Source organism: Schistocerca nitens, chromosome 8, assembly GCF_023898315.1.
Source record: "Schistocerca nitens isolate TAMUIC-IGC-003100 chromosome 8, iqSchNite1.1, whole genome shotgun sequence".
Taxonomy (NCBI): Eukaryota; Metazoa; Arthropoda; class Insecta; order Orthoptera; family Acrididae; genus Schistocerca; species Schistocerca nitens.
In genome coordinates this window covers 214,426,417-214,439,870 of record NC_064621.1, presented here as the reverse complement: position 1 = coordinate 214,439,870, position 13,454 = coordinate 214,426,417, and the positions used below count along the sequence as shown (strand labels likewise).

The 13,454-nt window shown below is 37.1% G+C and overlaps 1 protein-coding gene across 1 annotated transcript in view; it reads left to right on the top strand.

Annotated features, from left to right (window-relative positions):
• The window catches only part of LOC126198626 (histone deacetylase 11), a 79,678-nt gene that overhangs the window by 53,441 nt on the left and 12,783 nt on the right, over positions 1-13,454 (top strand). The window contains exon 6 of the mRNA XM_049935083.1: positions 4,742-4,908. Within this exon, the coding sequence (XP_049791040.1) occupies positions 4,742-4,908 (167 nt within the window). The remainder of the gene's footprint in view (positions 1-4,741; positions 4,909-13,454) is intronic.

The following is a 13,454-nucleotide window of genomic DNA, read 5'->3' as shown; positions in this document are numbered from 1 at the left end:
TTCCAGTGCCCCAGCACCTGATTGAACGTATGCCTGCGAGAGTGGAAGCTGTCATCAAGGCTAAGGGTGGGCCAACACCATATTGAATTCCAGCATTACGGATGGAGGGTGCCTCGAACTTGCAAGTAATTTTCAGCCAGGTGTCCGGATACTTTTGACCACATAGTGTAGCTGTCAGAGTCAACACTTGGCTCTCCCTAGATTTTTATTTGCATCGGTTGCATATCTTTTGTTCTTAATATTGAGAAAGGCTTCCAGTGTAATGAATGTGCTTTTGCTTCTGGATTATGCTCTGTATCCAAGACTTGTCTCCAGTTATCACAGTGTTCATGAACACATAATCAGGGTTGGCAATGTTCAGTGAAACATCAGGATGGTGTTATTTCTGTTATGCCGGCAGTGACTTGAGAAGAAATTATGCAGACAGACTGAACTTGAAAACCTTATCTATAACTGCATTCACGGAATCATCATAGATTGTAACTGGTCAAATGATATCTCATTACCGGATTTCACATATTCGCAACAAGTACTGAGTACAGTTTTCCCACATCCACAAACTACATGCACAGAATCATCATAGATTGTAATTGGTCAAATGATCTCTCATTACCAGATTTCACATACTTGCAACAAGAGCTGCACCGAGTACAGTTTTTTCCACATCCACAGTGCTTATCATTCTCCACTGATACCTGGTTCTCTTGAAACTAGCTGTACCACTTCTTTATTTGTGTTTTCCTACGAAGTCGCCTCCATCTGTGTCTCAAATCTTACAAAATGTGTCATTTTGAGCTTCACCACGTTCTGACAAACCTTTTTCAATTCATTGTCACCTCAAACAACCTGGAACTCCCTCAAAACTGTGGTACTGCTGTTCAAGCAACTTCCACCAGGTAATGGATGACACAACCGATATTGGCTGGATCATAAATTCAAACATTTGAATGTAGATGTCCCCTCCCTTGTGAAAATTCATACCACCTTTTTGCCAGAACTCTGATTGAGAAAATTTAAGTTTGTTTAGTTATTAGACGTGCATCATATTACACTTATAAAACAAAATCTACCTAATAATACCAGGGAGAAGTATGAGCATGTGATATTGATAATATGATACAAGCTTGCATAGTTATAACAGATGTCCAACAACTTCACATCATGTTTGCTGAGCTGGGAGGATATTTACAAAGCTTCAGTATCTGTGTCCCCTGAGCAATGTACAAGCCATGTCAACTAATGTGGCAGCAAAGTGTGGGGCAGTAGTTACCAGACATTTGTAAACCTTCTACTTCTTTCCTAATAAGTGTGTCTGATTACTAGAATTACTCTCTTTCTTTATTTTCAGAAATGTAATATTGTACACTTCACAAAACGAAAAATCACAGTACCCTATGACTGTAATGTTAGTGAGGCACAGTTGGAGTCAGTATACTCATTACAAATACCTGAGTGTTGCACTTTGTAGGGGTATGAAATGGAATGATTACATAGGCTCAGCCACAGGTAAAGCGGATGGCAGACTTCATTTTATTGGTAGAATACTGGGGAAATGCAATCAGTCTACAAAGGAGATAGCTTACAAATCACTTGTGTGAGCCATTCTGAAATACTGATCAGATGTGTGAGACCTGTACCAAATAGGACTAACAGAGGATATTGAACAACTACAGAGAAGGCCAGCACAAATATTCAGAGGTTTGTTTGCCCTATGGGAGAGTGTCACAGAGATGCTGAAGAAACTAAACTGGCTGACTCTTGTAGATTGACATAAACTATCCTGAGAAAGTCGGCTTATAATGTTTTAATAATCAGCTTTAAATGATGACTCTAGGAATATACTTCAACCCCTACGTATCATTCTCATAAGGATTGTGAGGGCAGGTTTATATTAGCAGCAGCATGCACAAAGCATTTAAACAATCATCCTTCCTTTGTTCCATTTGTGAATGGAACAGGAAAAAATCCTAATAAGTGGTACAATGGGATGTATCCTCTGCTGTGCACTTCACAGTGGTTTGCAGAATATAGATGTAGACTGATAGATTGTTTATTTACATCCTAAGTTTAAGTTTGGCTATGTAGACAACAATAACAAGCTATGGTTCAGTGTGTCCAGCAGCACTGGGGAGCTGCCTTGTCCACGGCATCATTGTCGGTTCACAAAAATGTGTAGTATGCTCAACACATCCATTCTCTTTCTGTGCCCATTAGAATGCATAGGGAAGTACATCTGATGGACAGGGTGTAGTGTCACATTAAGAAATGTTCATTAGTGGCATCATGTTCATTAGAAGTGAAAAATTCTGTATGACTGAACAGTCAGGGGTACCTCATTCACAGTGGGCAAGATTGTGTGCTGGGTGCTATGCAGGAAGTGTCTTGACGCCTGTGCTGGAATGTCATTTTCCCGGAGTACTGCAGTTCATATGAAAGTAGTTTTTATATTGTTCACTGTTCCTTGTGGTATTGCAAGGTTTCATGTCACTGAGTATCCAAAATAATTACACACAAACATCTCGAGCACTATATGCAGGAGGACGAAATGTGTATCATCACTTCGTCACCAGACAAAGTAGCTTTAAATTCTACTCCAGAATCCAAGAAAAATAAACATAACTGTGCAACATTGAAAACTCTAGGTCATAATATCAACAATATAAGGGAAAGGTATATTGCACTCACAGTAAAGATGACACATTGAGTTGCAGAATGAAAAATCATTAAGCACTATGGCCTGCCTTTTCCTTATATTGTTGTGAACATAACTGTCATAAACAAATTCCATCTATTGGGAAACTAATGTTGATATGCTTCTGGGATCACCAGGAAAGTCTCAGTTTCCTGTAATTTCCAACGTGAACAGTTATGACAGCAGTCTTGTTTGTTTGCAACATGTTTCAGAAAATATAGTGTCTGGGAATTCTTGAGGTCATTGTGATTATCCTTTTCTGCAAACCCAAACTTGATAGTTTGGGCCTACACCATTTGCAGATGCGAAGACGAGTGAAAACTAGAAAATTTCAATCACAGTTAATGAAAGTTCACATAATAACTTAGCTGCTCCAGCTGATGAGATACTCAACTTTGATATCCTTGAGGGTTGTTGCTTCAGAAAGTTTCAGAGTTCGGCATCACTGTTGTACAAATTTTTAAATAAAACACAGAGTATATTGCTTTTCTTGTCTTATATTGTGACTGATTATCATGTACATTGGTGGAATATACATCTGGCTATCTGACAGCCTCCGAAAGACAATAATGCAGACTGACTTTGTGGCTCATGCACCACTTTCTTTTATATAAAACCAAACAATCGAATACATTGTTAACTGTAAGATTTACAAGATTAGATGAATTTAGTTAGTTACATCACAAAGTGGGCCACATATTGCCAAACATGTTCTGATATTCAATTTGGAAAAGCTTACTTAATTTCATATTTAATTTCAATAAAATTTACTGTACAACAATTTAAATTACATTTTAGTTAATTATAAACAAATCATTTTAAATCAAATATTGTTAACAATATTTTGGTTTGTTCTCAAGTAGAGTTATTATTTTAAATAATCATAATGAATAAACATCTAGCTCTTCAGAAATAGGCGAGAAGGGAATTTTCAAGAATATGTGGTGCAACATGACTGCACAGTTCATATCACAAAATTTCAAAGTTGGATTAATAACAAACAGTTTACTCTGCTTAGTTGCTAATATAAATTCGGTAGTATATTAATGTGAAATTTAATCTGAGATCATAAATTCATTTGTACTAGTAAGGTCAGTTTACTGCTGGAACTGGGTATAGACATAACAGTATAAAGTCCAGAAAGTTAAAAATTCAATCGAAAATGACCTCTTCAGAAAATATTGACATGAGGAGAAGACCTGATTTTATAAAGATGTACATCACGTAGCACCATAAATCCACATGGCGCATTGTGATATACACCTGTTCATGAGCCTCTTAGGATTCTCCATACCCACCAAAAATTTTCAGTGACTTATCTATTGATTTATAAATTATATTTTCTGTGTTAGAATCAGGACAAGGTCACTCCTCTCCTAGATTTGCAAAACTAACCGCCATGTAAGTAGTTGTATGTACAGGCATGAGAAGACATGCAGAGAATGTGAACAATGGAGTAAGGGACTCCTGGTGAAAAGCGTATCAGTGAAGTAAGAGGAGGAACAAGTATTTTCATCTCAAAAACTCTTCACACTGTCTGTGTGTGTGTGGCGGGGGATGTAAAATAGTTTATACTGTCTTACCTTGTAGCGGAGGTTATTTGGAACAAATGTTGCTGTGATTGCTTGATAGCCTCAAAGAATGATTTCATCATTGGAATGGAAAGCAAACAAGCTAGCAAAGAGAACAATAACTGCCTTAGAATGAACAAACAGAAAACATGCACACTAAATTATGACATTATGGGTGAATAAAACAAACTATTATGTGGTGTACACAAATCAATTCCTTTCCCTCCCCCATTCTTCTTTTTGAGTACATGGTATATTTTCGCATAATCTGCAAAAATAATTTGCAATCCTTTAAATTGGTTTGTAGTTGGTATTCTCATCCAAAGTTAATCTTACGTGAGTGTTTGTTCGTGAGCTATCTTATTTAAATAATTAAAAACAATTAATATTATGAAACATGGAAACTGCCTTATACACACAAATTACACTTTTGCCAGACACATATTCTTGTTTACTGACAAAAATGTCCTTTTGGCAGGGAAATGGCCATGAGAGAGATTTCTCTGGTGATTCCAGTGTTTATATTCTTGATATATACAACAAAGGCATTTATCCAAATGATGGTGAAGCTAAGAAAGCCATCAGAAGAGCAGTTCAGCTGGAACATTTCACTGAGGATGCTGAGTACCTTGATCTTGTAGAGCAGTAAGTATAGACTGTTGTGCTTCTGTTACATTGAGGGAGAGAGACATAGATATGATTTTTTTATAAACAATTTGTTGAGAAAAATAAGTTTTACAGCAGTAAATAAAGTCACCGTATGGAATTCACTTTGTCACAGGATTGACATGAATTCCATAGTCTCTCCTCGATAGCACCTGTCCCGGTCACTGCAAAGCTGAATATGTAATTGAGTGTGTGATGATGATTGTTCATTTATGTACACAACACTTATTTTAGATGACAATAAAACACATTTTATTCCATGCGAAGTAATCGGGACCAGCTTATACATTACAAAAAATCATCAGGACAGTTGAGCACAATCCATTCCCACAATGCTTAACAGTCATTGTCTAGTGGTGAAGTATTCAATTGTGGCACAAAATAAACAGAAGTTTGATGAGAACTGGGTCCACAACATTTGTGAAATTTTCAAACTAAATCATTTCCGTTTTTAGCTGTTAAAACATTATTTATTGCAATTGCAATTTCAATACAATGTCATTTTCAAGCTTTGTGGGATGCAGTAACCCACTCAGTAATATAAAGCTCTGCCATTCTGTGTAACAGCAGTTGCATGAGATTTTCATGAAATTTCAACTTCAGTGTTTACATCAATATTTCACCTATTGTGTAACATATATAGTATATGTTGTTGTCGTTGTGGTCTTCAGTCCTGAGACTGGTTTGATGCAGCTCTCCATGCTACTCTATCCTGTGCAAGCTTCTTCATCTCCCAGTACCTACTGCAACCTACATCCTTCTGAATCTGCTTAGTGTATTCATCTCGGTCTCCCTCTACGATTTTTACCCTCCACGCTGCCCTCCAATGCTAAATTTGTGATCCCTTGATGCCTCAAAACATATCCTACCAACTGATCCCTTCTTCTAGTCAAGTTGTGCCACAAACTTCTCAGCATTCTTCTGTAGCACCACATTTCGAAAGCTTCTATTCTCTTCTTGTCCAAACTGGTTATTGTCCATGTTTCACTTCCATACATGGCTAAACTCCATACAAATACTTTCAGAAACGACTTCCTGACACTTAAATCTGTACTCGATGTTAACAAATTTCTCTTCTTCAGAAACGCTTTCCTTGCCATTGCCAGTCTACGTTTTATATACTCTCTACTTCGACCATCATCAGTTATTTTACTCCCTAAATAGCAACACTCCTTTACTACTTTAATTGTCTCATTTCCTAATCTAATCCCCTCAGCATCACCCGATTTAATTTGACTACATTCCATTATCCTCGTTTTGCTTTTGTTGATGTTCATCTTATATCCTCCTTTCAAGACACTGTCCATTCCGTTCAACTGCTCTTCCAAGTCCTTTGCTGTCTCTGACAGAATTACAATGTCATCGGCGATCAAAGTTTTTACTTCTTCTCCATGAATTTTAATACCTACTCCGAATTTTTCTTTTGTTTCCTTTACTGCTTGCTGAATATACAGATTGAATAACATCGGGGAGAGGCTACAACCCTGTCTCACTCCTTTCCCAACCACTGCTTCCCTTTCATGCCCCTCGACTCTTATAACTGCCATCTGGTTTCTGTACAAATTGTAAATAGCCTTTCGCTCCCTGTATTTTAACCCTGCCACCTTCAGAATTTGAAAGAGAGTATTCCAGTTAACGTTGTCAAAAGCTTTCTCTAAGTCTACAAATGCTAGAAATGTAGGTTTGCCTTTTCTTAATCTTTCTTCTAAGATAAGTCGTAAGGTTAGTATTGCCTCACGTGTTCCAACATTTCTACGGAATCCAAACTGATCTTCCCCGAGGTCCGCTTCTACCAGTTTTTCCATTCGTCTGTAAAGAATTCGTGTTAGTATTTTGCAGCTGTGACTTATTAAACTGATAGTTCGGTAATTTTCACATCTGTCAACACCTGCTTTCTTTGGGATTGGAATTATTATATTCTTCTTGAAGTCTGTGGGTATTGCGCCTGTCTCATACATCTTGCTCGCCAGATGGTAGAGTTTTGTCAGGACTGGTTCTCCCAAGGCCATCAGTAGTTCTAATGGAATGTTGTCTACTCCCGGGGCCTTGTTTCGACTCAGGTCTTTCAGTGCTCTGTCAAACTCTTCACGCAGTATCTTATCTCCCATTTCATGTTCATCTACATCCTCTTCCATTTTCATAATATTGTCCCCAAGTACATCGCCCTTGTATAAACCCTCTATATACTCCTTCCACCTTTCTGCCTTCCCTTCTTTGCTTAGAACTGGGTTGCCATCTGAGCTCTTGATATTCATACAAGTGGTTCTCTTCTCTCCAAAGGTCTCTTTAATTTTCCTGTAGGCAGTATCTATCTTACCCCTAGTGAGACAAGCCTCTACATCCTTACATTTGTTCTCTAGCCACCCCTGCTTAGCCATTTTGCACTTCCTGTCGATCTCATTTTTGAGATGTTTGTATTCCTTTTTGCCTGCTTCATTTACTGCATTTTTATATTTTCTCCTTTCATCAATTAAATTCAATATTTCTTCTGTTACCCAAGGATTTCTATTAGCCCTCGTCTTTTTACCTACTTGATCCTCTGCTGCCTTCACTACTTCATCCCTCAGAGCTACCCATTCTTCTTCTACTGTATTTCTTTCCCCCATTCCTGTCAATTGTTCCCGTATGCTCTCCCTGAAACTCTCTACAACCTCTGATTTTTTCAGTTTATCCAGGTCCCATCTCCTTAAATTCTCACCTTTTTGCAGTTTTTTCAGTTTCAATCTGCAGTTCATAACCAATAGATTGTGGTCAGAATCCACATCTGCCCCTGGAAATGTCTTACAATTTAAAACCTGGTTCCTAAATCTCTGTCTTACCATTATATAATCTATCTGATACCATTTAGTATCTCCAGGATTCTTCCAGGTATACAACCTTCTTTTATGATTCTTGAACCAAGTGTTAGCTATGATTAAGTTATGTTCTGTGCAAAATTCTACAAGGCGGCTTCCTATTTCATTTCTTCCCCCCAATCCATATTCACCTACTATGTTTCCTTCTCTCCCTTTTCCTACTGACGAATTCCAGTCACCCATGACTATTAAATTTTCGTCTCCCTTCACTACCTGAATAATTTCTTTTATCTCGTCATACATTTCATCAATTTCTTCATCATCTGCAGAGCTAGTTGGCATATAAACTTGTACTACTGTAGTAGGCATGGGCTTCGTGTCTATCTTGGCCACAATAATGCGTTCACTATGCTGTTTGTAGTAGCGTACCCGCACTCCTATTTTTTTATTCATTATTAAACCTACTCCGTTATTTTACTGAGTGGGTTACAACATCCCACAATGCTTGAAAATGACATCATGTCAAAATTGCAGTCACAATAAATCATGTTTTAACAGCCAAAGCAGAAGTGATGTCATTTACAAAATAAGCTGTCCACATTTATACATAACTATAACAGTTCTCCCTCATCACAATGCCTGTTACAGGCAGTTGCACTCTGGTAGTTCATTTAATCCAGTCCATAACATAAATCACCGAGACCAACAAGAGTTCACTTATATTACATTTAACACTCTTGGTAATTATAACACAGTTCATTTTAAACATTCATTAATTTAGCCCACAAAGAGTACTTGAAAGTAACTGAACATTACAGTACTTGAGTCTTGCAGTTCCTAGTGCATGTATTTTTTGCGTATGTCCAGCACAGGTGTTACTCCTTTACTTTCAAACTGCAGATGAAATTTTGGGTAATATCTGGCTGCTTGTAAATGGACATATGCTTTGAAATTTTTTGATAAACTACAATAACTCATGATTTTGATAAATAGAAACTGTTGCTAGTCAGAAATTAAAAAAAAAAAAAATACATGGGCACTATTTTTCTGCATTGTGGATCCTGTCATTTACTTGTATGAGTGCCATATTACAAATAATAGTAAATTTCATGAAATTTTAATTAGTGCTTAAATAATCAATGCTGTATGTCAAACTGTACAAAAAATTAAGATTACAAAAGTATATCATTGAAGTGTGGAATTTAACAATAGTTATTACAAAATCTGCTCTGTAAAATGGTACAAGTTATGAACTTTTAAGTTAATTATTCCAGAGGATAATTAGTTATGTATTACTTAAGATGCTTTACAAGAAAGTAGGAATGGTTAATTTTCGAATGGTGTAAGTCACCCTTCTCAGATATGAGGATTAGCTCATGTAGTGAATGTAGTGCTTACTTTAACTGTAATTTTTAATTAACTGTGCCGTAATGAAAGTTAATTACACAAATGAATCAGAGCACTTGAAATAACAATCTGTTTAATAAATTTAAGTGAAAAATTTAAATAGGATATTGAGATTTTTAGGTAAATTTAACATGTAGGCTTGCCGTATGTCCTGGATTAGCCCAGACATTTGTGGATTTTTAGTGCTGTCTGGGCTTGGAGAATGTTACGACTGGTAATGATTTTTTTAAACCTTTGACCCATATGTTCAACATTGTGTTTTTAAACATTCTCGTGTGGCTGTCGTCTCCCAGCAGACCTTGAAGCAAGCACTGACATTGAGTGGGAGGTGTGGCTACAGATTCTGCCAGTCAGTCATTTGGCAACACAACAGAGGCAATGTGTTTATGTGTTGCCTTCGCATGTGAAGTAACTTGTGTCCACGTTTTTTATCATTTTATCACTTTTTGTTTTTTGTCTCTTCATTTAGCAATGGGCAAAACAAAGTTTGCGCTTAGTATTAATGTACAACTGGAAACAAATTTTTGAAGTGCATAATCACAGTACCACTGAATCTTTTTATTGCACACTATCTACTGGAGAATTTTCTGATGCAATAAAGGGAAAGGAGATATTAAACACTGGGTGAAAACAGCTAAACAAAATGATGCTATTAATGCTTCTGCTTCATCAAACATAAAGATATATTTTTAAAGTAAAAGATGGAAATAACGGTGATCTAAACTGTTCTGTTAAAAGGCTACATTTTCATGCCATGCAACTAGACACAAATCAGTTGCAAAATATCAGGGTGCACATCTATACTGGTTAAAAAGTTATATTACCCTAAACTTTCATCTGCTGGAACCAAATGTGAGGCAATTATTATTAACATTATTTCACCATTTATTTTTGTTTATGTGCTGTGATCTTTGGAAAACATTAATTATGTAACAGTAATGATGGATAGCTCAAACATAAGTGAAGTAAAACCTGTTATGATTTTTGTAAAATATTTCAGTCTGGAGGAGCGAATTCAAGGTAAACTTTAAATTTTGATGAAGCGTCAGGCAAACCTGTTCAAATTTTGACTAACTGTCTTGTGCAGTCTGTGAAAAATACAGACTCGAAGAAGAGTTGGTTTGTTATATTGCTGATAACAGTTATGAGGAACATTTGATCTGCAGGAAGGAGTAGACTTTCAGTAGCTTCTGTTAAATATCTGCTAAGTGTTAAAGTTAATTGTGAACTTCTTTCTTGTGAAATTTATGATGTAATTAAAACAAACAAACCATTTCTGAAAAAAGTGCTATCTACTGAAAAATTCCACTAGATAATTAAAGTTTAATGTTTCTGTGAACTGGTTAGATTTTTAAGGAAGTTCGAAATATGTCCTGAGTTGGGCCCAACAAAATTTGGTAAGCCTAACTGCATGTCAATAAAGAAACTTATTGCAAATAAGAGTAAATTTAAAAAAAGGTTATTTATGGGAGAGAAGGATCCGCCGGCTTTGTCATGCAGTGACATGAAGGGTTGAGATCAATATTCAAGAGTTACAGCTCTATGTTTCATCGCAGAACAAAACCATAATTTCAGAATAAAAAAGTTATCTAATGTATATACTGGAAACATCCATAAATTTCACATTATCTGGGTCAACTGAAGTTAGATCATCATGAATCTTTTTAGGAACATTTTCAGAGGTCCACATAAATAGAAGAATCCTGTGTAAAATTTAGACAACTTGCTGCAGATTACCTCATCCTGAACTAGAAGTATATTTAAATCACCACATAAAAGACTGATTTTCCTGTACTGAAAAAAACACCGTCCCCAGTATAAGTGGAAAAATACTATGCAAAATATGAGCTGTACTAAAACAGACAGCAATCTTTACTCGTAAACTGCAATTTATTCCCCATGCCATCATAACAGTCTGGTAAGGTAAATATAATAATTTTGAAAGTAAACCAAATAATGAAGAGTAAACAGAAAATGTACAGAATAAATAAGATATTTCAAAGGAATTCTGTTTTTTACATCCTAGAGATGCTCCAGTGCAAGATTATACATCCCCTGGCTAAAACAGTATTCGACGTATATTTGTTTAAGATATGTAAAACTGGAAAAAGTGCAACATAAAGGGTGTCCTAGAAGGAATTGTCAATATTCAGAGATATGACAGGGACAGTCACTTGAAGCAAAAAGGTCTAGTACAAATGGGCTCTAAAATGTATATCTTAAGAGCTTTGAGCAATGTGAAACCCATTTCTTCGACTGAATAGATACTCATGTTTACTAGATAGTTTTTTTCTTATTTTGGTCCATGCTACCACTTTCCAGAGTCTGGAAAGCTAAGGGCTTGCAGTAGAAGAGATTAGTTTCACAGTATTGAAGGCTCAGACATGGTAATTGGATGTCTGTATAGGCCCCCTGGCTCAGCAGCTGTTGTGGCTGAGCACCTGAAGGATAATTTGGAAAAAATTTCAAGTAGATTTCCCCACCATGTTCTGGGTGGAGATTTTAATTTGCTGGATATAGACTGGGAGACTCAAACGTTCATAACGGGTGGCAGGGCCAAAGAATCCAGTGAAATTTTTTAAAGTGCTTTATCTGAGAACTACTTTGAGAAGTTAAACAGAGAACAGACTCGTGGCGATAACATATTAGACCTTCTGGTGACAAACAGACCCGAACTATTTGAAACAGTTAACGCAGAACAGGGAATCAGTGACCATAAAGCGGTTACTGCATCAATGACTTCAGCCATAAATAGAAACAATAAAAAGGGTAGGAAGATTTTTCTGTTTATCAAAAGTGACAAAAAGCAGATTTCAGAGTACCTGATGGCTCAACACAACAGTTTTGTCTCAAGTACAGATAGTGTTGAGGATCAATGGACAAAGTTCAAAACCATAGTACAATATGTGTTAAATGAGTATGTGCCAAGCAAGGTCGTAAGGTATGGAAAAGAGCCACCGTGGTACAACAACCGAGTTAGAAAACTGCTGTGGAAGCAAAGGGAACTTCACAGCAAACATAAACATAGCCAAAGCCTTGCAGTCAAACAAAAATTACGCGAAGCGAAATGTAGTGTGAGGAGGTCTATGCGAGAGGCGTTCAATGAATTCGAAAGTAAAGTTCTATGTACTGACTTGGCAGAAAATCCTAAGAAATTTTGGTCTTACGTCAAAGTGATAGGTGAATCAAAACAAAATGTCCAGACACTCTGTGACCAAAATGGTACTGAAACAGAGGATGACAGACTAAAGACCGAGGATGACAGACTAAAGACCAAAATACTAAATGTCTTTTTCCAAAGCTGTTTCACAGAGGAAGACTGTACTGTAGTTCTTTCTCTAGATTGTCGCACAGATGATAAAATGGTTGATATCGAAATAGACTACAAAGGGATAGAGAAACAATTAAAATCGCTCAAAAGAGGAAAAGCCACTGGACCTGATGTGGGATACCAGTTCGATTTTACACAGAGTACGCGAAGGAACTTGCCCCCCTTCTTGCAGCGGTGTACCGTACATCTCTAGAAGAGCGTAGCATTCCAAAGGATTGGAAAAGGGCACAAGTCATCCCCGTTTTCAAGAAGGGACGTCGAACAAATGTGCAGAACTATAGACCTATATCTCTAACGTCGATCAGTTGTAGAATTTTGGAACACGTATTATGTTCAAGTATAATGACTTTCCTGGAGACTAGAAATCTACTCTGTAGGAATCAGCATGGGTTTCGAAAAAGACGGTCGTGTGAAACCCAGCTCGCACTATTCGTCCACGAGACTCAGAGGGCCATAGACACGGGTTCACAGGTAGATGCCATGTTTCTTGACTTCCGCAAGGTGTTCGATACAGTTCCCCACAGTCGTTTAATGAACAAAGTAAGAGCATATGGACTATCAGACCAATTGTGTGATTGGATTGAGGAGTTCCTAGATAACAGAATGCAGCATGTCATTCTCAATGGAGAGAAGTCTTCCGAAGTAAGAGTGATTTCAGGTGTGCCGCAGGGGAGTGTAGTAGGATCGTTGCTATTCACAATTTACATAAATGACCTTGTGGATGACATCGGAAGTTCACTGAGGCTTTTTGCGGATGATGCTGTGGTATATCGAGAGGTTGCAACAATGGAAAATTGTACTGAAACGCAGGAGGATCTGCAGCGAATTGACGCATGGTGCAGGGAATCTCAATGTAGACAAGTGTAATGTGCTGCGAATACATAGAAAGAAAGATCCCTTATCATTTAGCTACAATATAGTAGGTCAGCAACTGGAAGCAGTTAATTCCATAAATTATCTGGGAGTACGCATTAGGAGTGATTTAAAATGGA